Below are 24460 nucleotides of genomic sequence, written 5' to 3' on the forward strand. Positions count from 1 at the left end.
CTTGTCATTTTTTAAAAGACTTACTATTTTTGCCTACACATCAAAGCAAGAAAAAAAATTAACAAGCCTATTATAAATCGTCCTAGCTCAGAATAATTCATTTGATACCAGAAAAACTCCCATCCCGATATACATCTGGCACAAACAGAAGTAAGTAGCATCCCAAACTGTCTGCCTATCTATCTGTGATTAGGTTGTAACATTCTGTCAATCCAGGATTATGGTACACTGAACAGATATTTTACAGCAAACCAGTTGTAGCTGCATTAGCAGGCTTTTATTAGTGCATACTACAGTTCTGCACATTTCACACATAATTCTTTACAACAAAACATAAATATATTTTAATTTTTAGTTTAGCTTGAGATACATAGACAAGCGCTTTGGTAAACTCAGACAAGTCAATTAAACCTATACATTTTTCCTATATATTATCTTTCTATTCAGTGAGCTACATGTAGGATAAAGCAGAGGTTCTTAATATAGTATGTTGTATGTTGAGGCTCTGTTATTAAAGAATTTTCTTCTACAACACAATATGGTGTTTGCGTGGTAAAAGTCATTGTTGACGGTCCTTATCTGCGAGTCTCTTTGCCTTGTTCTGCAGGTAGCGCACTTTCCCTTCTTCAAACCGCTTCTGCTCCTCTTCACCTTCCAGCTGCAAGAAGATAAATTACACATTTTACACACAAGCACAGTGAAGTTGGATATTGTGGTGTACTGGAAACCCTGCAAAACCCTGTTTATGCACTGTGAACTAACATGAATAAACAACAAACAATTGGATTTTTTCCCGAAGTAATAAAAATAAAGCTTATTGGATTATATTTTATATATACAGTGGGGAAAAAAAGTATTTAGTCAGCCACCAATTGTGCAAGTTCTCCCACTTAAAAAGATGAGAGAGGCCTGTAATTTTCATCATAATACACCAATTAAAATAAATAAATAAATAGATGCATCAGATGGTCATGTTCAAAAATTAAGATTATGACAGTTATTTTGGCATAAAAAAAAAAGTTAATTATTTTGGTGTAAAAATAACCTTCACTAACATTATAAGTGGACCTTATAAAAAAGTTAACCTTTTAAGATCACTGTGCTCTGTGGTTCTTACTCTATGGTCACTAAACTTTGTGCTCAACTGACTTTATTCGCACGCATGCAAACTCAGGAGACCGTAAATGCACATTCTGATGTGTATGAATGCAAATTCACATGACGTCTAACCAATAGAGAGTCGAAACGTCACAGACCGAACAGAGCTGAACTGAAAGAACATAAACGTGAAAGTCGCAGGTTTGCAAAGTTATGGGAAAATGGAGAACAGCAAATGGTAGATTTTCAAATTCTTGTCTTTTGTTGATACTTTTAAACTGCAACTAATTTGTGGAAAAATTACGCATCCATTCATCAACAGTCATGTGCGAATTTGACAGTTGCAAAAAATGTCTTGGAGACCTAAAATAACAAAATATGTTTGCTTTGGGAGCACAGCTTCATCATGGACAAACAACAACACTGTGCGAGAGAGCAGGATGTCAGTTGGCGTTAGGCTTGATCTTGCAGCTGCACACTACACCATGGCTATTCTTATCATTCTACACCAATTAAAATAAATAAATAAATAGATGCATCAGATGGTCATGTTCAAAAATTAAGATTATGACAGTTATTTTGGCATAAAAAAAGTGTTAATTATTTTGGTGTAAAAATAACCTTCACTAACATTATAAGTGGACCTTATAAAAAAGTTAACCTTTTAAGATCACTGTGCTCTGTGGTTCTTACTCTATGGTCAGTAAACTTTGTGCTCAACTGACTTTATTCGCACGCATGCAAACTCAGGAGACCGTAAATGCACATTCTGATGTGTATGAATGCAAATTCACATGACGTCTAACCAATAGAGAGTCGAAACGTCACAGACCGAACAGAGCTGAACTGAAAGAACATAAACGTGAACGTCGCAGGTTTGCAAAGTTATGGGAAAATGGAGAACAGCAAATGGTAGATTTTCAAATTCTTGTCTTTTGTTGATACTTTTAAACTGCAACTAATTTGTGGAAAAATTACGCATCCATTCATCAACAGTCATGTGCGAATTTGACAGTTGCAAAAAATGTCTTGGAGACCTAAAATAACAAAATATGTTTGCTTTGGGAGCACAGCTTCATCATGGACAAACAACAACACTGTGCGAGAGAGCAGGATGTCAGTTGGCGTTAGGCTTGATCTTGCAGCTGCACACTACCAGCAGTTAAAAGGAAACTGCATATGGAAATAGCCAATATGGATGCTGAAGAAAGCGTGCCTGGTTTGTTTTATCTGCTGAGACTGGAACTGTAGTTGAGTAGGCCTCTACACAAATACATGAATGTAGGCTACTTCTAGCTTGAATTCACATACCACATGCTTTCTATGTGTCACAGAATATATAGCAACACAAGCAGTGTCGTATTCTTAAAGTTACTGCAATGGACAGTATAGCAGAACTTAACCATTACTTCTTGTCTCTTCAGCTCAGCTACTGTAATGTCATGGCAGAGAAACTGCCTCAAAAAGTTAATTAAACTGATTAGAGCTAGCTACATAACAGAAAGTCGACCCACTTGAGAACTGGGGTTTCTTACGCCACAATATCAGAAGAAAACACATTATATACAGTAATGAGACTGCACACTTGCAATGGTATTACCAAATTAAAATGAATAGTATTCGACTGGTAATGTGGTCATCTCAACACATCTGCCTCCATGTAAATATTAGCAAAATACGGAAAAAGTAGACTTTTAAAACAGAATTATAACTTATGAACAAACAGGACATTATAAAGAAATTCAGGGAAATCTGAATATGATATGAATATGTAGACCTCACTAACAATTCTGACATGACCAAGCTTTTGGCAAACATTTGATTTCCAGTGGCCCACATAAGCACAGCAAAGGCAGATTATTGCATCAGATCTGCCTCCTTAATAAAGCTCTCTGCAGATAGAGCAATATAATTCCATTACACTGACTGAGCGACGTGTGAGATCAGGACTTGCATTTCTGATAAATGGATTATCTGGATAACATCTGCCTCTCTCTTAACTGTCACTGCAAACAGTTTCTCAGTAGACAGTCAATGCTGAGGTTGAATGATATCCATTATGAACATGAATCCATAATGGACATGACCCTAAAAATACTTCAGTTGGTGCAACTTAATGTGAAAAAGTTGATTCAGTCATATTAAGTAGCATTCTAGCTTGAATAAAACCAGTTAATTTGGATATTACTGCATTTTTTCACCAAAAAGCATCATAGAAGTAGTTTAATGTTGAGTAGTCCAACTTCTGAAGCCATTCAAAAGGAGGAACACTGGAAGCTCATATTCACTGATAATCTTCTCTACAATGGAACCTTTGAAATGTCATTTGCAACTGAGTTCAGGTTGTTTGCTGTATGGGAAAGAGTTGATGAAAATTCTCCTGTTGTGTTCCATGGAAAAATAACAGCATATGGGTTCAGAAAGATATGAGGGTGAGTAGATTATGACAAAGTTTTTGTGTGGGTGAACTCTTCCTTTAACAATGTCCATCAAAAACTCACAAGCTGTAGAAAACTTGAGCTGAGGAGTCTGGCTATTAATGAGGGAAATAAATGTGGTTTGGGACAGGGTGAAAAGTCCCTGAGCCCTTTTCACTTCTTAAATTACACAAATTACACTTAAAGCGTTTTGGTTAAAATAACTTCAGCAAAGTGGCACTGTTATGCAACATGAAGGCATACTATAGCCTGCTAATATACCAGCTTTCTATACAGATGATATGACACCACATTTGTGCTGTTTTGTCAGCAAGCAACCAGTTTTGGGAAGGTTACTTTGGAAATGCAATAGGTTACAGATTACAAGTTACCCTATTTAAAATGTAATAAGTAGTGTAACTACTTCAGTTACTTTAAGTAATGTAACTGATTACATTTGATTACTTTTCTAAATTTCTAACGAATGTTTTCAACTGTTAATCATTTTCAAACATTTATACCAGGCAGGGTTAACCTAACAGTAGTACTCAACACTGATTCCCGTCAGACTTTCAAAATCCTTCATCACATGGATTAAGATTATAAAAACTTAATTTTAAAGCACAGCCACCAAAAAAATCAGTCTTTAGCACCTCTTTTTACTTTGATATTAAATACAGATTTACAATCATAAGAAATAGTTTAATAGCTATGATACTGTTTTTGAAATCACACGAAAAACAGACACCTAACAATGCCTTGGAAAAAAAAGTTAATCTTAAAAAATAAAGCATATACAAAAAGGAAATAAAACAATTATCGAAAAAGCATGTGTCGTATCCTGTGTCCAAACTCCTAAAACATTGGTGTCTCATATTTTAGAACAGTCAATGCAATTTGGGAAATAAATCAATTAATTATGTGTGTGTGTGTGTGTGTGTGTGTGTGTACCTGGTATTTATCACGTTATGGGGACCAAATGTCCCCACAAGGATAGTAATACTAGTCAATTTTGACCTTGTGGGGATATTTTTGAGGTCCCCATAAGGAAACAAGCTTATAAATCATACAGAATGAGTTTTTTTGAGAAAGTAAAAATGCACAAAGTTTCCTGTAAGGGGTAGGTTTAGGGGTAGGGTTGGTGTAGGGCAATAGCACATACAGTTTGTACAGTATAAAAACCATTACGCCTATGGAATGTCCTCATAAAACATGGAAACACAACATGTGTGTGTGTGTGTGTGTGTTTGTGTGTGAAAATATTTAGATGTAATCGTTAACATTTTCATAAGTAACTGTAATTTAATTACACTTTTACACTTTAGTAACTGTAATGGATTACAGTTGCATTTATTTTGTAATTAAATTATGTTACATGTAACTAGTTACTCCCCAACACCGCAAGCAACTGTGATTAAACATTTGAAAAGGCATTACTGCCAAGCAGTTATCAATTTTAGAAATAAAAAGTGATCCAACGCCTCCATCATTTGTACTTTCTTTAAATTAGAACATGAGCCAGAATCTTGGGAAATGCAAGTAGCTTTTTGTAAACCCACTGTTTTAGTCTCCCAAATTTAGATCTGTGCATAGAACGTCTGAGCTATCCGAAGGGACCATTCACACAGAACGCATATTTGTTTTGAAAAACAGAAGACATGAGCAGTAGAACAAGAAAAAATGCAAGCATCTGAGAAGCGTTTTTAAATATTGATAATTATTATTTTACCTTATTTTACCCTTAGTGACATGTTTTTAGAATATCGTGTTAAGTGCGAGGTGTAAACGCAACGCAATGGTCAAAGGCGTCCATCATCTAGGCTCGAGTCCCTGTCCCTTTAATATCACCGATGCTAAAGTGCCCTTTCGGTTTGCGATTTCTACCGAGGGGGACAAAAGCCACTATACTGTTTGTTAATGGTGAGCTGAGTGACGGAAAAGCAGATCTCTTACATCCATAACCACCTTTACATTGATTATCATACATAACCAACAGAAAACAAGAAATTTGTTGTGTTTATAACAATAGCAAAATGGCTCTCATAAGAGCCAAAACTTACCTAAAATGTTAACATTCTCCTGTTGATGCCTAATCTAGTATCACATCACTATTCTTATTTTGCAAGTGACATTTCACTATACTGTGCTGATAATCCAGCTGTAAAGAAGAGAAGTGCTTTAACTATAGCTCTCTGATCCACAATGTCTCAATTAACCTTTCGTTCTGTGACCTTTGCAGCTGCTCCCAGAATGCCTCTCCATGTTAGTGCACAACTAAACACTATACAGGTATCTTCTTTGAAAGTATTTCTTTGGGAATCTACTGTACGATATCTGAGACCGTTTTAAAATTTCACACTTTGTAAAGGTGCTCTGTTTAAAATATTCATTGACTTTAAGATGGTGGCTTTCAGAGTTCAGGATATATGCCAGAACACCCATGACATCTTGGCCTCACCTAAAATTAGAAATGATTAGGCCGCCCTTTACTCATCTTCATGTCTTTCAAAGATGTTTTTGCAGATTGTTCATGCTTCTCTTTTCCATAATACGAAAGAATACAATGACCAGAGGATATAAAGCTTCTAAGACTCTTGATGTGACAATTATAATATGGAAGTACAAATTTCTGTCTATTCGCAACACAAGGCTATATGGGTTCAAAAGACTTGTAATATAAAGCACAATCATTATGAACTAATGTTATAATACTTTTTTTTATCGCTTCTAGTCATCATATGCTTATTTGTATGGAAATGGACATTGTAAACATCTCTTTTTGTGTCCCACAGAAGAAAGAATCTCACAGGTTTGGAACAACAAGAATTTTCCAGCTATTTCTTTGGTACCGAAACCAAACTCTAGCTATATTCTGTCCAAGTGCTATGAGTCTGTCTGACAGAACATGCATTTTTATTGGCTCCTTACCTAAGTCTATTGCCACATATGCAATGTTTATACACATATGTAGAAATGTATATTTCAGGAAATCGTATCAATATGCTTTCACACGGAAAGCACTGGACATTTCATTACCAAGCAATGAGTGAATCTTGTATTTCTGTTAGTTTTTGTGTTTGATGTGTAATATCACACTTTTAACCTCTTATTGCACACACATCACAAGCGGTTTCTAAAAATAGACACAGTTATCATGCTGCAAACCCAGTGGTTGCTAGGGTAACTCAACTTGTTTTGTGTGGCATGGACCAGCATAGTGTTTGTCAAAAGCATTAATGGGTTCAGAAAGTCTGTGTGGCTACACTGCAAAATAATTTTTCTGATCAGTATTTTTGTCATGTTTTTTAGTAAAAAATATCTAAACACTTAAAACAAGATGCATTTATTAGAGATGCTAAATTTTGTAATATAATCTATTAAGACTTGTCTTAAGAGAAAATATCTTGTTATTTAAGTATATTTTGTGTTAAGAAACTAAGTAACGTCTTATTTCATGATACATTCTCTTAAAACATGTCTTATTTTACATAATTTTGTTCCCCACGCAAATTTTATTTAAAAGTCTTTAGATATTATTACTGAAAAAAGACAACAATGCTCACTTATTAGAACATGATGTTATCCTTCATCCTGTCTTACAATGAAATGTTTCCTGAGAAGACCCTTGCTCCAAAAAGGCAAAGCTCTGAATGTCTGGGTGATCCTTGCAGCTTTCATTTTGTGCAGCATGGCATTCAATGGTCCCACCCATCCCATGATCCCCCACTTCTCTGCGCTTTCACTCTGCGTGCTGTTCACCCCTCCCCCAGCCCATAACTCCCCTCCACCAAGAGCTAAAACTGGAAATCCTAAAATAGAATGAAAGATCTTTCACTGAAGGAAGAAAAAAACACCTGAAGTCTGAAATAGCAGGAATAGTCTGTCAATATACTATTTATATTCTGAAACATGAGAATGAAGAGCCACAATATGACTGATTCTCATGCAGTTTCCATTTGCGTTTCCATTTATGGAATGGAGACCTCAAACAAATAGGGCTGGAAAGGAAATAGAGTTATTTCTAAACTAAGTAGCTGGAGATGACTCTATATTTAGGGATACATCTGACAAACCAAAAGTCAAAAAATTAAATGATCTTTCTTAAAACAATGAATGCTGTAAGGTAATACATTCCTTCAGTGTATTGTATGTAATTGCAGAGCTTAAACAGCAGTTTTTTATATTATAGTCACTAGTTAATCACATTTGAAGTGATGCATTTCGAGAAACTCTTTTAAAAGTGTTCTTTGCACATATACATTGTCTAATATTTTCAGTATGATCATTAAAGACAGTAACAAGATGTATTATAAATGTGCATTATAGATCATTGCTATCTTTTGTGATATTTTTTGCAAAACCTTTGATATACTGTGATGTTCAATTCATTTCATGGCATTTCAGAAGCAGCATTTTAAGTTCTGTATAATATTAGAAAATGTGTAACGACTTGAGTAACATAGTCGACCAGACATTTTACATGACAACAATTCGTTATTTTATAACAGTTATATTTGAAATGTTATGGTTTAGTTGTAAAATAAAGTTACGTTTTGTAAGCGTTTGGTAACATTAAATTAATAAAATAAAATACTGATCTGTTTATATCACTAATGCTTTAGCTGACACTACTGAGTAACAGATAACATTGTTGAATGTTTATTTATTTTGGCATGTAATATGTAGGGGTGGGAATCTCTAGGCACCTCACGATTCGATTCGATTACGATTCAGAGGGCTGCGATGCAATGATAAAACGATTATCGATTTTTTTTTTCTAAACAGATTTTCTTTTTCTCACTGTGTGACTATTGAAGCAAAGTATTTGTAATGATCAATAATTAATTTACTTCCAATATCTTTTATTAATAAAACAAATGGAAGTGATTTGGCAAGTCATCTGGAAGTTTACATTTGCCAGCAAATGTCCCAGCATTGCAAAGAACCGACAGGAAAAGAAATGTGTGCCTGTAGCAGCATACTTGTAGTAAATTAATACAGACTTCAGCATGTTCTAAATCACTAACAAAAAATAAGACAACTATAGTGTGGCTCTTGTCCAGGTCCTTTTCCCTTCAACTTCATAGAAGAACGCGGACTTGACAACCCTGGCTGCATCCAACATGAACTGCAGGAGGTAGATTTCACTGATCAAAGGTCGAAAGTAAGGAGAGATGACTGACAAGATCATGCTGGAAGATTTGCTGCTCAACAGATCCTGAGCTCATTGACAAATATCTGATCTTGTAAGATAAGCTCCCTTTACAGAGTGTGCGTGATCGCGAAAGTGAAAGTGAACTGCAAGCAATCATTCACAAGCAATTTCAATACCCCACATATTGACAGCGGCTCCCTGATGTGCAAAAATTATATACAATATTAGAAAGTTTGCGAGAGCGGGCCGGACTGGACACAAAAATTGCGGGAGCGGGATTAAGAAAACAGTCTTAACAGTCTTAAGCAGGGCTCTAAGCCAAATTTTTTCCATACGCTAGCTTTTGATGCAAAGGTTGCCTGATCATGCGTCTCTTACGTGCACGCCACAGACTGTTCTGGCGCTGCACTTCCAGAGTTCCGTCTTTTGCATTCTGTCAATATTACGTTATCAATTAACATTTAGAAAATCGATTTTTGACATTTGTGAATCGATTCAGAGTCATCCACATCCGCATTGCGGTGCATCTAAGAATAAAATTACAATTAAAATAAATAATAAATAATAAATAATAAAAATTTTCCCCCACCCCTAATGTAATGTCAGCATTAGGCATTTAATAAACCACCATGCATTTTTAACAATTTACATATCATAGTTATATTTAAAATTTAAACTTACATTTTTATTGAATATGTGAACACAAAACCTATAATAATTTATTGCATATTGCTGTACTGCTGTGTTGTGTGTGCCATCTTTGATGGTCTATGGGCTATTATCTAAAATTTCTCTTGAGATAAATTTAAATTGTAACAGATTCTCCATGTATTTTATATACTGGTTTTGCTCCTTTAGAATTAAAAACTGCAGCTGTCACTCCAGTCTTAAGAAAAGCCTGGCCTTGACCCCTCTGACATTCTAATTGACTTATTCTATCTACGCTGCTAGAGAATGTGGTGGTTGCTCAAAAAAAATCCTATGTCATCTCACCACCTCTTTGAGTGCTTCTAATTGGGCTTCCTCTCCCTTCACAGCACTGAAATGTCACTTCTGGAGTTCTCAATGATCTCCTCATGACCACGGACTCTGGTTCCATCAGTTTCCTAATTCTCTCAAACCTCTGCTCTGCTTTCGACACCATCTCTCATAGCATTCTCATCTTGCGTCTTTCTGCTCTTGCCATTTTGGAACTACTTTCTCCTGGCTAATTTTGTAACTGTCTGACATCAACATTATATCTCTATCCTCAGTCTAAGTCCACTACTTCCCCCTTTCTCTCATTGGTGTTCCTCAGGGTTCTGTGCTTGGTCCTTTATTTTCATCACTTATATGCTTCCATTAGGTCACATAATTCATCGGCATGCTGATGACACCCAACGTACTTGACATCATTTTTGAATCTTCTCTCTCCTTCCTTCACATTACCTAACTTACTAAGCCCGCTTTTTTTCACCAACATATTATTGCTCATCTACAGTGCCGTAGCTATTTTAGGGGCCCCCACTGCCCAAGGGGCCCACTAAATTCAGCAGTTATGCTATATAGTACCCTACTCGTATATGAATCATTTTAGTATATATGTTATAAAGGCTTCTATGCCTGAATGAAAACCTCAAAAACATGCAATTTTGTTAAAAATCCTTTCCAAATATCTCCTCTCTCCCCTCCATAAAAATGGTTTAGCCTGATCATTATTCATTATTTCAACTCAGTCAGCTACAAAGAGGAGAGGGACCCAATAAAATCACAGGTCCAACCCCAGCTAGTGAACAGAACCAATCAGAGTTGAGGCTGCTTCGAGGACAGTTGAAGTTAGAAATAAGGTTACAGTGGAAGTGAGACTGACTGAAAATGCTGGGGAAAACAAATCTGGGTACCAGTAAAGTCATTCAAAGGAGAGGGAGGCCAGGAGAACTGCTTGCTCCTCTCCTAATCAGTCTATCAAAACGTTCTTTTGCAAGACAAGACAACACAATGAACACAACTCACTGCACTGATGTATACATTTATCAGCTTTATTTAGTAAAATATTATGCAGCAGCATATTATCTTCATCAAAAATGATGACAATGATACATTTAAGTGGTTTTATTTTACATGTGACTGCATTCTTTCACATTCCTGAACACTTACCTCACCTAGACACAGACTGACTGGACATAGCAATAAATGTATATTGCTTGTAGGCCTACTTATATTACTGGTAGGTTTATTTTATTATTTTATTAATTTATTGTCTTTTGTCGTTATTTTATTAGTTTGTACTGAATGATTGATTGATTACTTAAAACAATGTTTCAAGTTTTTTTTTTCAAGTGTGGAAAAAAAAGAAACATAAATAATGGCGATGTTAAACATTTTGAAATCCTACATTTTGAAAAGCATGGTCATTTTAAGAAAATAAATTTACATTAAAAAATTAAATTAAATAAAAAACTGGTGATAATTTTTGGGATTAGCCATCAAATTGACTACAGACTGATTCTTTACTCAGTGTGCACAAACAACTGAGAGTGGGTTGAGAGTTGTGTATTGATGCTGCACAATGTGGCTATCATGAGTTTTCAGTAGAGAGCTGAGAATGCCAGCACCTATGGAGCTTACCTTCTGTCACTACCATATCAGAGGTGTCTCTACATGCCTGCTTACAGCCAAAATGATGATTTATTGGCCTTCTGTTGAATATCTGACTGAGGTCATTCTTATGTAAATGCTTTATTTGTTGCATAAGTCATGTGCTCATGAGGGTCTTGGGGCACAAGTTTTAGCATATCATTTGCAGTTCATTTCATGACCCAAAATATTTATTATATAATAAAAATTACAAACTATATAAAACACAAGGAAACTGCTCATTAGGGTTAACCATAAACTTCAGCACTTTGGGCCCTATTTTAATGATCTAAGCGCATGGTCTGAAGCGCACGGCGCAGGTGCACTCAGGGCGTGTCCGAATCCACTTTTGCTAGTTTAACGACGGGAAAACGGTCGGCGCGCCCGGGCGCATGGTCTAAACAGGTTGTCCCTATTCTCTTAATGAGTAATGGGTGTTTTTTGGGCGTAACATGCAATAAACCAATCAGAGTCTCATCTCCCATCCCCTTTAAAAGCCAGTTGCGCCGCTCGCGCCATGGCAGATTCGCTATTTACACGGAGGAATGTAATTTTTAATTTTTTTAAATGTTTGTGTGCTGCTGCGCATCCCTGTGTGAGTAATAAGCAAAGTGTACGCGCGTTGTGCACCCATCTATAGGCGCATATTACTAACGCGCTCTTTAAATAACCAAGAAAAAATATTGCACCCGACTTTAGACCAGGTTTGAGTTGGTCTATGGTATAGTCTATTTTCAATTCCTCAAAATAGCAACGCGCCAACAATGCGCCTGAACACACCTTTTTTTTAGACCAGCACGCCCATGGGCGCAAATGCATTTGCTATTTAAACAACGTTAAAAACACTTGCGGCGCGCCGGGTGTATGATGGGGCCCATAGTCTTTTTGGACAGTGTTGGGTTCACTGTAATCAGACTCACAATTTTCATCTGGTAACTTTCACCGAAGGTTTTAGTTACCAATTGTAAGATAACATATAAAGATGTACTTAAATCTTACTTAAGTGGATTAAAAAACTCTTCATCTGTAATTGCATTTAAAATAAATGTAAACTATTTGCATTTAATTCCAATTCACATGCAATTAAGTGCCCAAAACATCAGGTAGACGTACCGGTCAAATACATCTATCTAGTGCAACAAAAATTATTGCAGAAAAATGCAGCACAGTGGAACACACACACACACAGACACACACAAAACAGCCCTTAAACTCCATCCTTAACAACTTCATGCCATCCCATATGTACAAACCCAATTCCAAAAAAGTTGGGACACTGTACAAATTGAGAGTAAAAAAGGAATGGAATAATTTACAAATCTCATAAACTTATATTTTATTCACAATAGAATATAGATAACATATCAAATGTTGAAAGTGAGACATTTTGAAATGTCATGCCAAATATTTCAAAACATTTGGTGCATCATAAAGAGGAAGATGCGACAAAGAAGACCTAAGACAGTTGAGCAACTAGAAGCCTGTATTAGACAAGAATGGGACAACATTCCTATTCCTAAACTTGAGCAACTTGTCTCCTCAGTCCCCAGACGTTTGCAGACTGTTATAAAAAGAAGAGGGGATGCAACACAGTGGTAAACATGGCCTTGTCCCAACTTTTTTGAGATGTGTTGATGCCATGAAATTTAAAATCAACTTATTTTCCCCTTAAAATGATACATTTTCTCAGTTTAAACATTTGATATGTCATCTATGTTGTATTCTGAATAAAATATTGAAATTGGAAACTTCCACATCATTGCATTCTGTTTTTATTCACAATTTGTACAGTGTCCCAACTTTTTTGGAATCGGGTTTGTATATGACTTTCTTTCTTCAGATGAACACACACAAGGGTAATCGTAATCCATCTCTCTGCATATAATGCAAGTGTATGGGATATTCAAAGATGACACTGAGAAAAGTACACAAAGTGAATATGACGGTAACCCATACAACCCCTGTTGATGAATCAGTGTCTTCTGAAGTAAAATGATAGGCATGTGTAAGAAAAATACAAATATTTTGAACTTGGGTTCCCTTTGTGTGGTTTTTGAAGTGGTGGCATACATGTACATTATGTGCACTAAACATGTTTGTTTGTGTTCATCTGAAAAAAGAAAGTCATATTCATCTGGGATGGCATGAGGGTGAGGAAATTATCATTGATTATACAAAATATATGATACAATATTTACTTTTAAAGCCATTTGTCTATTCAATGCCCCTGTCTGCAACAATAAATAATCTTTTAAATGTTGATTTATCTTATTTAGTGTGTTTTTCTCAGTAAATGTTGGCATGTAGGTATTTGCAATTAATTAGTTAATGAGCACATCATGAAATAAATGATGAAAAAAAATTTAACTGACAGTCAGTCATAATTGTTAATCAATCTATCATTATAAAATTAATTCACTCCCTGATAAGAACATCATTAAACATGATTTACAATTAATTTATACAGTGTTCACACTGATTTGCAACAATTCATTAAAAAAATATAATCATGGCCACCAAAATATTAGTTGTATTTAAATTCTCATCACTGATTTTATTTGTACTCAGTCTTGCGCATTCAGACAATACACTACATAGACAGCTAATGACTATATAAAAACAGATATAAATAATGAAACTCAGATTTAATGGTGAACTTTTGAGCAATAAATTTCCCTGATGAAAGTTATAACTAAAGCTGAAATGTGTGCGCTTGATGCATGAAAACAAACTTCCCTGGTTCTCGTAATATTAGTAATGTTTTTTTACTGTGATCAAGTAAAAGTACAAGTAGTCAGTTTAAATTGTACTGGAATAAAGTACAAATCCCCCAAAACAATACTTAAAGGGGTGGTTGATGGTGATTTCACTTTTTTAACGTTAGTTAGTGTGTAATGTTGCTGTTTGAGCATTAACAATATATGCAAAGTTACGAAGCTGAAAGTTCAACGCAAACGGAGAAATCGTTCTGGCAGTTTAATGCCTACAAAAACGGCTGGTAGGGACTACAACGAGTTACTTCCCGGGTTCGTGATGTCACAAACCCTGATAAACCCCACTCTCGGGAAAAGGCAGCAAAGGGGGCAAGGCCATGCTGCACTGCTTTAGAGAAGAGGAAGAGAAAACTAGAGGTGCACGTGAAAATCTATTCATATATGAATCACGATTCTGTCTTCTAACGATTCTAATGGATTCACAAGTTTCAAAATCAATGTTCTAAAGCAGCGGTTCTTAATACTGTTCCTCGCGTCCCCCTGCTCTGCACACGCTCTGCATCTCTCTCTCTCTCTCTCTCTCTCATTCAGCTCAGCTCCAACAATGAACTGTTCCAATTATACACTTATTTTCACATAGCTAAGAGAAGCATTAAACATGGACACGCGTTCAGACGCGCACTAGAGGCGGTTTAGCCAATCACAACACACTGGACTAGCGAACCAATCAGAGCCCATCGCCTATTTCTGAAAAAAACAGGAAGACCAGCCCGTTTCTCAAAGAAGGGACAGAGTGGTGTGGAATAAAGGTAAATTATGTGAAAAATAATGTGTTTTTTTTTTTTAACTAAGCATTAAGACATGTTAGACAGCACCCTATAAACACAATCAAGCCTAGAAAAAACCCAGTGAACTACCCCTTTAAGTACAGTAATCAAGTAAAATTACTCAAGTGTTTTACACCCCTGTTTGAAAGACCAAGGACTGAAAGCATCACCCTCATGAAGACAATTTCAAATAATCATCCATAGTGTTTTGTGCTGCCTCATGTTAGAAAAAAAAAATTCTTAAAAGGTAGGTCACCAAGTCTCATGCACAAGAATGCAGGTGCATCTCAATAGATTAGAATATCGTGGAAAAGTTCATTTATTTCAGTAATTCAACTCAAATTGTGAAACTCGTGTATTAAATAAATTCAATGCACACAGAATGAAGTAGTTTAAGTCTTAGGTTCTTTTAATTGTGATGATTTTGACAGCGCTTCTTACACTAAAACTTGATTTGAAGTTTGGCATATTCATCAATATTCCTATATCACAGTACATTTAAGCTCTGCATTACTCACCTTCAGTGGTGGCACTGGAAGGGGCTTGTTGTCTTTGTCCAGGGAGATGTAGGTGAAGAAGGCTGTGACAGCCCTATATTTTCCCTTCTCAGCCTCCACCAGTGGGTCAGCGTCTACGAAAACCTCAATCTCCATTGACTTATTACTGGTGAAGGTCATTCGGCCGGAAATAGTAATGACACAGCCTGCAGAGACACATAATTTTATTACATCTATTGATCATTACATGATGCCATATTCATTCAAAACAGACCTCTATATGTGTCTAAAGAATTAAACTGCTGACATTGAGCTTTTCTGGTGGAATACTAAGTGTTACAGTAAGCAGGAAAGTTTATGTGCTAGATGACAAAGTTTATGTATACACTAATCTAATAATTATATAACAACAATGCAGTTATAAATTCAGTGTGACAACCTTCTTATTATGATGAATTAAGAAGTACATTGACAGTGGGTTCTAACTACACTGGAAATCAATGTGTAATTGTGTTCAATGTGGTGAGTCAACTAAAAATAAGCTATTTGTGAAAACATTGTCTGTTTTTTTTAATTATCATTATTATTATTAAATTATTTATTTAGTGGTCTGACATGCCACCTAAGGAGTCAAGTAAAATAACTGTAATCACGAGAATTTCAGAGACCTGTGTCAAATGCAATACCTGCAGAGTCCCATATTAAGCATTTTTCATTTATTTGACCGATGCTTTTATGAAAAGCGACTTGTTTAAATTACAGTATACATGCATACATTAGTGTATTAAACAATCTAATATATTTGTATTCAATAATATTTTCTCTTTTGTATTTTGAGAGAATTTTAAAGTACTAATTAAAATTTATGCAATAATTATGATACATTTTTCCCATTGAAAATATTACTTTTTTTTTTTTTTTTTAAATAGAGACTAGGGGCACTATTTTAATGATCTAAGCCCATGGTCTAAAGCGCACTGCGCAGGTGCACTCAGGGTGTATCTGAATCCACTTTTGCTAGTTTAACGATGGGAAAACGGTCGGCGCGTAACGTGCCATAAACCATGCCATTTTTTTGGGCGTAACGTGCCATAAACCAATCAGAGTCTCATCTCCCATCCCCTTTAAAAGCCAGTTGCGCTCGCGCCATGACAGATTCGCTATTTACACAGCGGAATTTAATTTTAAATTATCAAAAATGTTTGTGGGCTGCTGCGCGTCCCTGTGTGAGTAATAAGCAAAGCGTTAAATAGCAAAGAAAAAATATTGCGCCAGACTTTAGACCAGGTTTGAGTTGGTCTATGGTGCAGTCTATTTTCAGTTCCTCAAAATAGCAACGTAACAATGCGCCTGAACACACCTCTTTTTTAGACCAGCACGCCCATGGGCACACAAATGGGCACAAATGCATTTGCTATTAAACAACGCGGTGCAGGATGGGAACATTAGAAATGCGTCAGGCTGAAACTAGCAAAAACACTTGAGACCGCATTGTGCCGCATTGAGCCGGGTGTCTGATAGGGCCCTAGGCCTTTAAAATCCAATTTTTGAAGGAAGAATAGCACCTCCTGGTGAGAGAAAAAAAGTCCTGTAATTTCAAGGTGTAACCACTAGATTCCTGTATATAGAGAGGCTTGTGAATTACTTAGTTGTTTTTATACATAATTGTTTACTTTTATTAGGTTGTGGATTTAAATGTATATTAAGGCATTCTCAAAGACTACTTTTTGTCAAGGCTTATATTTTTTGTTGTTTTAAATGTTGATTTGAAGTGTAGGTTTTTGCATTATTATTACTACATTCAAACCTGAACACAAAGCATTTTGTTATACAAAACATTAAAATTCTATAAAAATGTAAGAAAAATTAACAGGAATGCTTTATCAGAGCTTAATTCTTCTGGGTCTGATCTGATTTTAACCTCTTATTTCAGTCTTCTAACTCATTTTGGCTATATGGTTATAGCCATACCAATTCATTTGAGTATGTATAATTCTGTATGTGTGTGTCTGTGAGTGTGTGTAAGTAAGAGAAGTCCAGAGAAGAGAGCGTAATTAAAAACATGCTAGCCAGAACAGATTCTTTTCTGAAATGGTCAGGCCTGGAGATTAAGGACACAAAATGTGCTGTTCTGTATGAGAGGAGGAGTGGGGGGAACAGGTGGTACTGCTCAAAATCTGATAAATGTCCAGTGTTTACAGTAGCAAAAAAACCTATACCTTGGAGGCTATTAGACAGGTGGCACTGTCTAAAGTACAACATCTGTTCTCCAGCGTTCATATCCAGCAGAAAGTGCTGAGCGAAATGAATAACAAAACAGTGAGCTTAGTGCGAAAGTGGTTTGAACTAAATACACATAGCACTCGTGACATTATTTTTCATCCCCAATGGGAAGGAGGGTTGGGGTTACCAAACATGATATGGATTTATTCTAGCATGCGGATTTCCCACCTTCTGAACATGCTGAATAATGATGACAAAGATGTTAGGGAGATGGCTTGATCCTTCCTGTTCCTGGACCTAAGGAGAAGCAAGGTGCCGTTAGCCAGGGAGTCAGATCCCCACTTCCTTGGTTTCAAAAGAAAACCCAGCGGGAAACTTGATACCCACTCTGCTGGTTTTGGTGTCTGGTCAGACTGGCCGGACCTGAATGATCTCCGTGTAAGAACTGGAGTATCGCTGGAGTGGGCTCGGTCTGACTCTGAGAGTGTGAGAGTCTCAGAGGATATCATCACTGACCCCCAGACTTATGACAGAGCAACAGCCACAGTCAGTGGATATAGCCACCCGCTAACATCCGCAGGTGCCCGGCGAACTCATCAGTTTACATCAGTATCACCAAAAACAACACTGGACTGGACTGAACCTTCAGGGAAAACTTGCGAGTCTTCCCTCTGCTGATCATTCTGTTTCTCACTCATTTCTCAAGAATACTGCACTCAGTGAGGACATTGCCATTTTCACAGTAAAAGCCAGATTACAAGTTCTTCCTACTAGACTCAACCTTTCTATCTGGTTTCCTACAACTCAGGTTCCTCATTGTTTGCATCACACTACAGAACAGATCACTGCAACATTGCCACATATCCTGAACGGCTGCCATGCTTACAAAGGAATGTACATAGCACGCCACGACAGAATAGTGGACCTGATAGTAAAAGACATATCAAACCATTTACCACCTTTAGTAAGAATTTACAAACATTCTTGTGTAAAATCATCTGTTTCAGTATTGTAGTAGTAACTCTGAAATCTTTTCATGCCTGTCTGCTAATACACCAGATGTTGTCGTGAGTAATTAGAGAGGTGTTTGTTTTGGAGGTTGCATGCACCTTTGACTATGGAGGAAGCTTTCATGAATAAAGTCATTAAATATCAACCACTCCTAAATACCATTTCAGAGATAGCTTATAGAGGCCGACTACTTGTTTTTATATTTGGCAGCTTAGGACACACACACACGGGCTGGTTGTAAGAGGGCTTCAACAACTTGGGATGCCCAAAAAGAGGGTTAAACGGCTACTGTGCTTTGTCCTCTATCACAGGCAGCCGTCATATATGGCGTAGATGCTGTTATTTATACCCATAACAACTGAGTGATATGCTTAATATTGTGAAGACCTGTTGCATGCCATTGGTCCATGATTTTGTACATGTATATAACCACATCTATAATATTTATGTCCCTGTAAGTTATTTCTTTTAAGTGGACTTAAATTGTTAAAATGTGTGTGCGTAAATGTATCTGTTTGTTACAGGGCTGACGAGACGTGAGATGTGCGGATCCATTCGCAAAGCTTTTATTGTGGAGAAGACAGAGACATGGTCATGTTTTACACTCTTGATGTTTTAGAGTGTAACCCTTTCTTGCTGTCCACTTTTTACTGCATTGGAGTTGAATTATTTATTTTATTTTACATAGTTGCAGTGTTACAGTCACACCAGTTCATAGGTGTGTGTGTGTTCAAGTGTGTGTCTGCGCGTGTGTGAGTTGGTGTGTTGATTTTGCACTCTAGATGTTTTAGAGTTTCACCCCTTCATTGCTGTGTAATTTTTTCTGCATTGTGGGGGATTTATAGATTGTACACACAAATATTTTCTGTATTTTCGATTTTTTTTTCCCCATTTCCCATTCATTTCCTATGGTCGGTCATTTCTGAACGAAGATCATGAGTGTGACTATATAGATTGTACACACAAATATTTTCTGTATTTTCGATTTTTTTTCCCCATTTCCCATTCATTTCCTATGGTCGGTCATTTCTGAACGAAGATCATGAGTGTGACTATTTTTTTTATGACCACTTAGCTTTTTCGAATCATGCCCTCAATTTTTATTTTATTTTTTGTGTTCACATACCAAGTGCCATAAAAGTCACCAAGTTTCGTACCATTCTGGTGAAGCCAGATTTTTCTACGATTTTTAAAAATTCTAAATGTAAAATTCTCCGATCAGAAGTGACCGAAGACCGCACAAGGGTTAACTAAAGTTGGTTGGGAACTGCTGCCTAATATCTCTTTTCAATTTCAACCATTTACAGGCCTTCCAATGCCTGCAATTTGATTAACATTAGATTGTCTGCATAGGTCCAATAGCTCCAGATTTATGGATCAACCGCTATTAATGTGGACTGGTCCATATGAAGAGTTTGGTTCCAAAACCCGATAAATGCCATTTAAAAAAAAAATTAGTTTCCGCCAAAATCAGTATTGTATCTGGTCGGTATTGAAAAGTACATTTTTTATTTTACGCAAAATGCGATATCCGCCGAGTTATTCTGTCATATTTTCTCAATTTTTTTTTCCAAACAAACACCAGTCTCCCTTTTCTGCAGAATGCGATATATCCGCTCAACCAATCACAGCGCACCATTCCATGCACTCTAGACAGTAACAACCAATCACAGCGCACCATCCCACGCACTTTAGACAATAATGGCGGCGCTCTGAATACACCCGCATCCTAGTTTTCCTCATCTATTTTGTACTTTGTGATCAACAAACAAACTTCGGGCTGCACGATAAATTGACTGATTGAATGTATTTTTAGTCCAGTGCCTGCATATAAGATTAGTATTGACCAAGTTCAGAGGTTGTCATATGTGGATCAACTTACTATGTTGTGTATTTTCAACAGTTTCAATATGAAAAAATAACTTTTATACTGATTCAATGGATTTATTGCATTTTGAAGAAAAAAAAGTGTCATGGATTTATTGCATTTTGGGAAAATAATAATACAATTTTATAATAAATCTTTGAAAATCAATTTTCAATGTTTAATGTTATTATAATCTAAAGATGCTATGTGAAAGTTTGAAACAGAAAATAGTGGTTTTCATCTTGCCACTTTCTTGGTAAAGAAAACACATTTTTACTCAAATTAATCAAAATGGATTTATAGCGTTTTGGAACCAAACTCTTCATATTTTCCTTTAACTTGTAAAGTCATGGTTTTTGAGGATTGAGTGCATGTCACACAACCTGTTGATGCTGACTCCTGTCTAATTCATTTAGATTCTACCAAGTGACAGATGAATTTGCACCAAAATAATGAACTACCTTCTGTCTTTAAGCGATATTATTTTGCTTCTCTAAGTATTCATCGCATGTTTTTTTTGTTTTTGCATTTAGTATTGCATTTAGTATTATTTATCTGCTGTCTGAACCAGACTAGTTCATGATCAGATCAGAATGAGCTCTTGGGTTTTGGTTCATCAGTAGGCAACCACTCATGTAATGTATTGTGCAACTTGTACACTTTACTTGTAACTTTGTGTAAAGCTCATAAGTAACACAAAATAAAGATAAAAAGTTTCCAATCCGCACGGAGAATGACAGAATTAATGAGGCCGCATGAATGTGCAGAAGGTTGGTTGTGGGTGACCATGTGTCACTTGCAGCCCCCTCCAAACAAACAATTATATATAACCTATCCGACAACTTTAATCTGATTAATCAAGTTTTTTTTTTAAAGCATCACTTACTCACTTTTTTACTTATTTTTTTCTTTTCACTGGCCCTCTGAGTGATGCAGGTTTGACACCAACCTCTATTAAACACACTCTAGAAATGGACAGACCTCATTATCCCTTATATACCACATACCCTTAATGGATTCTAGGAGAAAAGAATGATTAAATGTACCTTTAAGCATTTAATGGAGCCCTGAGGTAGATGGAGAATGCCTTAATAAGACCTGGGGACTCTGAATTTCTAGTTACAGTGTAGAAAAGTGGATCTTGCCCATTTAAAAAGCATTCGTAGCAATTTGTCATTTAGAACAAGGGTGAGAAAAAGAGGATGGTTGAAATTGTTAGGTCCATTCCCTGCCTTCTTTGATGTATACGTCTAATCTTTATTTCCATGGAAACAGAGCCTGAGGGCAGATACATTATTTTGTTCTACCGTTCCTTCACAGTCTTTCTGGTCAATTCATCTGATCTCTCAGGAAAAATTAACAGTTGGCCTAGAATACCAGACATACATAATATATAAATAAATAAAAAATCTGGTTTTTGAGTATTCAATATTTCTATTCTGCTCCCAAATCTCACATTCCATCCTTTTCGTAAAAATAAAATAGCATGATGAAATCTCCTGTGTGGCAAGCCTTGCTGAAGTACAGAGCTATTGAGTGAGCTGAATTATTATTTAGATTTTCTTATGCTATGTTTATTTAACATCTAGCTCTGATTCTTAGACTACGCTCCTTGATGTATTTCCTGTTTTCTTCAGTTTTCCTTAATTTTGTTGTATGTTTCTCCTGGTTTGTGTTAGTCATGGAGTTTAGTCATGGAGAATTCATTTGATTTATTTATTTATTTTAGATAAGATTCATTTTTAGTAAAGTTTGCCAATAATTTTAAAGGTTAACACTAAAGGAGAAAATGAAAACAGAAGTCTGTTTTTGTTAAACCAAATAATTATTTGAATTTGAATTATGCTTCAACAAAGCCTAGATATTTAAACATGTGTCTTCATTTAAACATATGTTGATTCAGGTCATAACACTCATCATGATATTCTTTATTACTATATACTGTGTATATATAATGAAGGGAAACTATGTAAAGAAAATTGCATTATTTTAATATCAAGTTAGTTCTTTGTAGTTAACTGTCATGTCACCTTAAAAAAAGTCAACATCTAGGTGTAGGCTAGTGCTGTAACTAACTAACCATCACGTGCAATTGTAAATAAGCCTAAAGCTGAACTGCTCAAACTGTGACAGGTTGGACTTCGAGAACTATGGTCTCCAGGTCCTGCCTATAATCTCGACAGAGATGAAAGAAATATCTGCAGTTCTTTGAAAGCTTTTCTGGGATTTGACTTCCCAAATGAGGTATTGTTGTTGTGCCCTTGGAGAAATTTGAGCTGGTCAGCCACTTCTGGGAATATTCAATAGTTTTCAGAGTCTTCTCATTTGAGAAGTAACATAGCCACCATTTGGTTCAGTGTCAAAGGACCTTATAAATAGTTTGCAACCTTTCAGATTAATTGATCTCAACAGCTTTTTTTTCAGCCATTTTGTCTTTGTGACACTGTAGAAGTCTTGTAATGACTACTTTTCTCTGATAGAAAGGTTCAATGCATGCATTTTAAACCCAACAGTACAACAGCTTGTCCTTGTTTATTCTCCTAAATAACCAACTAAAGTATGTTGATCTCTTACTTTCAAGACAAATGACTTTTGGAACCAACTATTTCAGCACAAATTAACAGCTAGCATAGCACATGCTAAATGTATCTGATATAGCATGCATATTTAATGAACAAGATGTTCTTTAAATACTTGTTCTTTAAGTACTTGTCACTGGCAGTCATTGCTCATATGTCCTTGCCCAATATAAAATATTTCATCTGCTCACAAAAACCACTGAATGAGAGAAATATGCAATAAAAGAGGAAATCAGGAAGGTACAGTGAATACTTTTTGAAGTTTTCATCTCATAATTTTAAAGGTATTTGTCAAAAGTATAAAAAAAATAATACTGAACGCTGCACTGAATTTTGTTTGTTTGTTTGTAGTCAGCCTCATCTTAATAAATACCAAAATACTGATTGTCAGCATCAGCAGTAATAACTGTAGCTGATTAACTTGCTGATAAACAGAAGAATGTTCTGACATCCACATCAGTGGATATAATCTATAGAGCATATAGATGTGCTAAAATCCACAATGCTATGATGTAAAACACTTGTTTACCACATCACTGTGCAGCTCCAATAGTGAACTGTTATTTTATATATACTGTATAGAGTGGGAGCTGTAACGTTAGATACCAGAGGGAAAATCTGGGATTTTTTATTACATGTTTTGTCTTTACCAGAGAATGTAAAATGCCTGCATGTGGTTGTCTCAGTACAGAGCGGCAGGGCATGAATAGTCCCACTTATGACGTTTATAAAAGGGTGCCAGGAACAGTGTAAGACAAGTTTAAAGCATCCCACAAAGTTGACCTAACATTACAGCCATTAAACCATTAAGGCTGACCTAACTTAAGTTCACTGATTCCAGGAAGGGATGCTTATGTTTGATATACAGCAACCAGGACATCTGGAAAAAATCAACCCTGTGCATCACCACAGGCAGTCAACACGCTCATTCCCTTACACAGCAGAAACAGAAAATCTATATCCTAGTCACACAAACCACCCTTCCTTCCATCCAGCCAGCAAACAATAAGAGGAAAAAACCCAATTCTACAAAGTGAAAAATACATTCAATAAGAAATAAAATGAATAAGAAACTAAAGGGGTCATTTGACGTTGCTAAAAATAACATTATTTTGTGTATTTGGTGTAATGCAATGTGTTTACACGGTTTAAGGTTCAAAAAACACATTGTTTTCCACATACTGTACATTATTGTTTCTTCTCTATGCCACACCTTTCTAAAACACATTGATTTTTACAAAGCTCATCATTCTGAAAAGCACGGTGTGCTCTGATTGGCCAGCTATCCAGTGCGTTGTGATTGGCCGAATACCTCAAGTGTGTGACGGAAATGTTACGCCCCTTACCAGGTTCAGGAAACTTTCCTCCATAAAATGCGCTGCACACACTCGAATATTGGGGTTGTACTGTTCTGGAACAGTGTTGTAAATAAAAATGAACCACTGATTTCTAGTTG

The 24460-nt window shown here is 36.1% G+C and overlaps 1 protein-coding gene across 1 annotated transcript; it reads right to left on the bottom strand.

The window, feature by feature from the left end:
• Positions 1 to 327: 327 nt before the first annotated feature.
• LOC107602442 (cytosolic acyl coenzyme A thioester hydrolase-like) lies at positions 328 to 18056 on the bottom strand. Its single transcript, XM_016294934.1, has 5 exons — positions 17931 to 18056; positions 17776 to 17844; positions 15940 to 15946; positions 15346 to 15530; positions 328 to 658 (listed from the first exon to the last, which is right to left on the bottom strand). Exons 1-5 carry the CDS (start codon positions 18054 to 18056, stop codon positions 560 to 562), a joined length of 486 nt encoding a protein of 161 aa, XP_016150420.1. The 3' UTR covers positions 328 to 559.
• Between the last annotated feature and the right edge of the window lie 6404 nt (positions 18057 to 24460).

The sequence above is a fragment of the Sinocyclocheilus grahami genome, unplaced genomic scaffold (assembly GCF_001515645.1).
Source record: "Sinocyclocheilus grahami isolate Dianchi unplaced genomic scaffold, SAMN03320097.WGS_v1.1 scaffold327.1, whole genome shotgun sequence".
Classification (NCBI taxonomy): domain Eukaryota; kingdom Metazoa; phylum Chordata; class Actinopteri; order Cypriniformes; family Cyprinidae; genus Sinocyclocheilus; species Sinocyclocheilus grahami.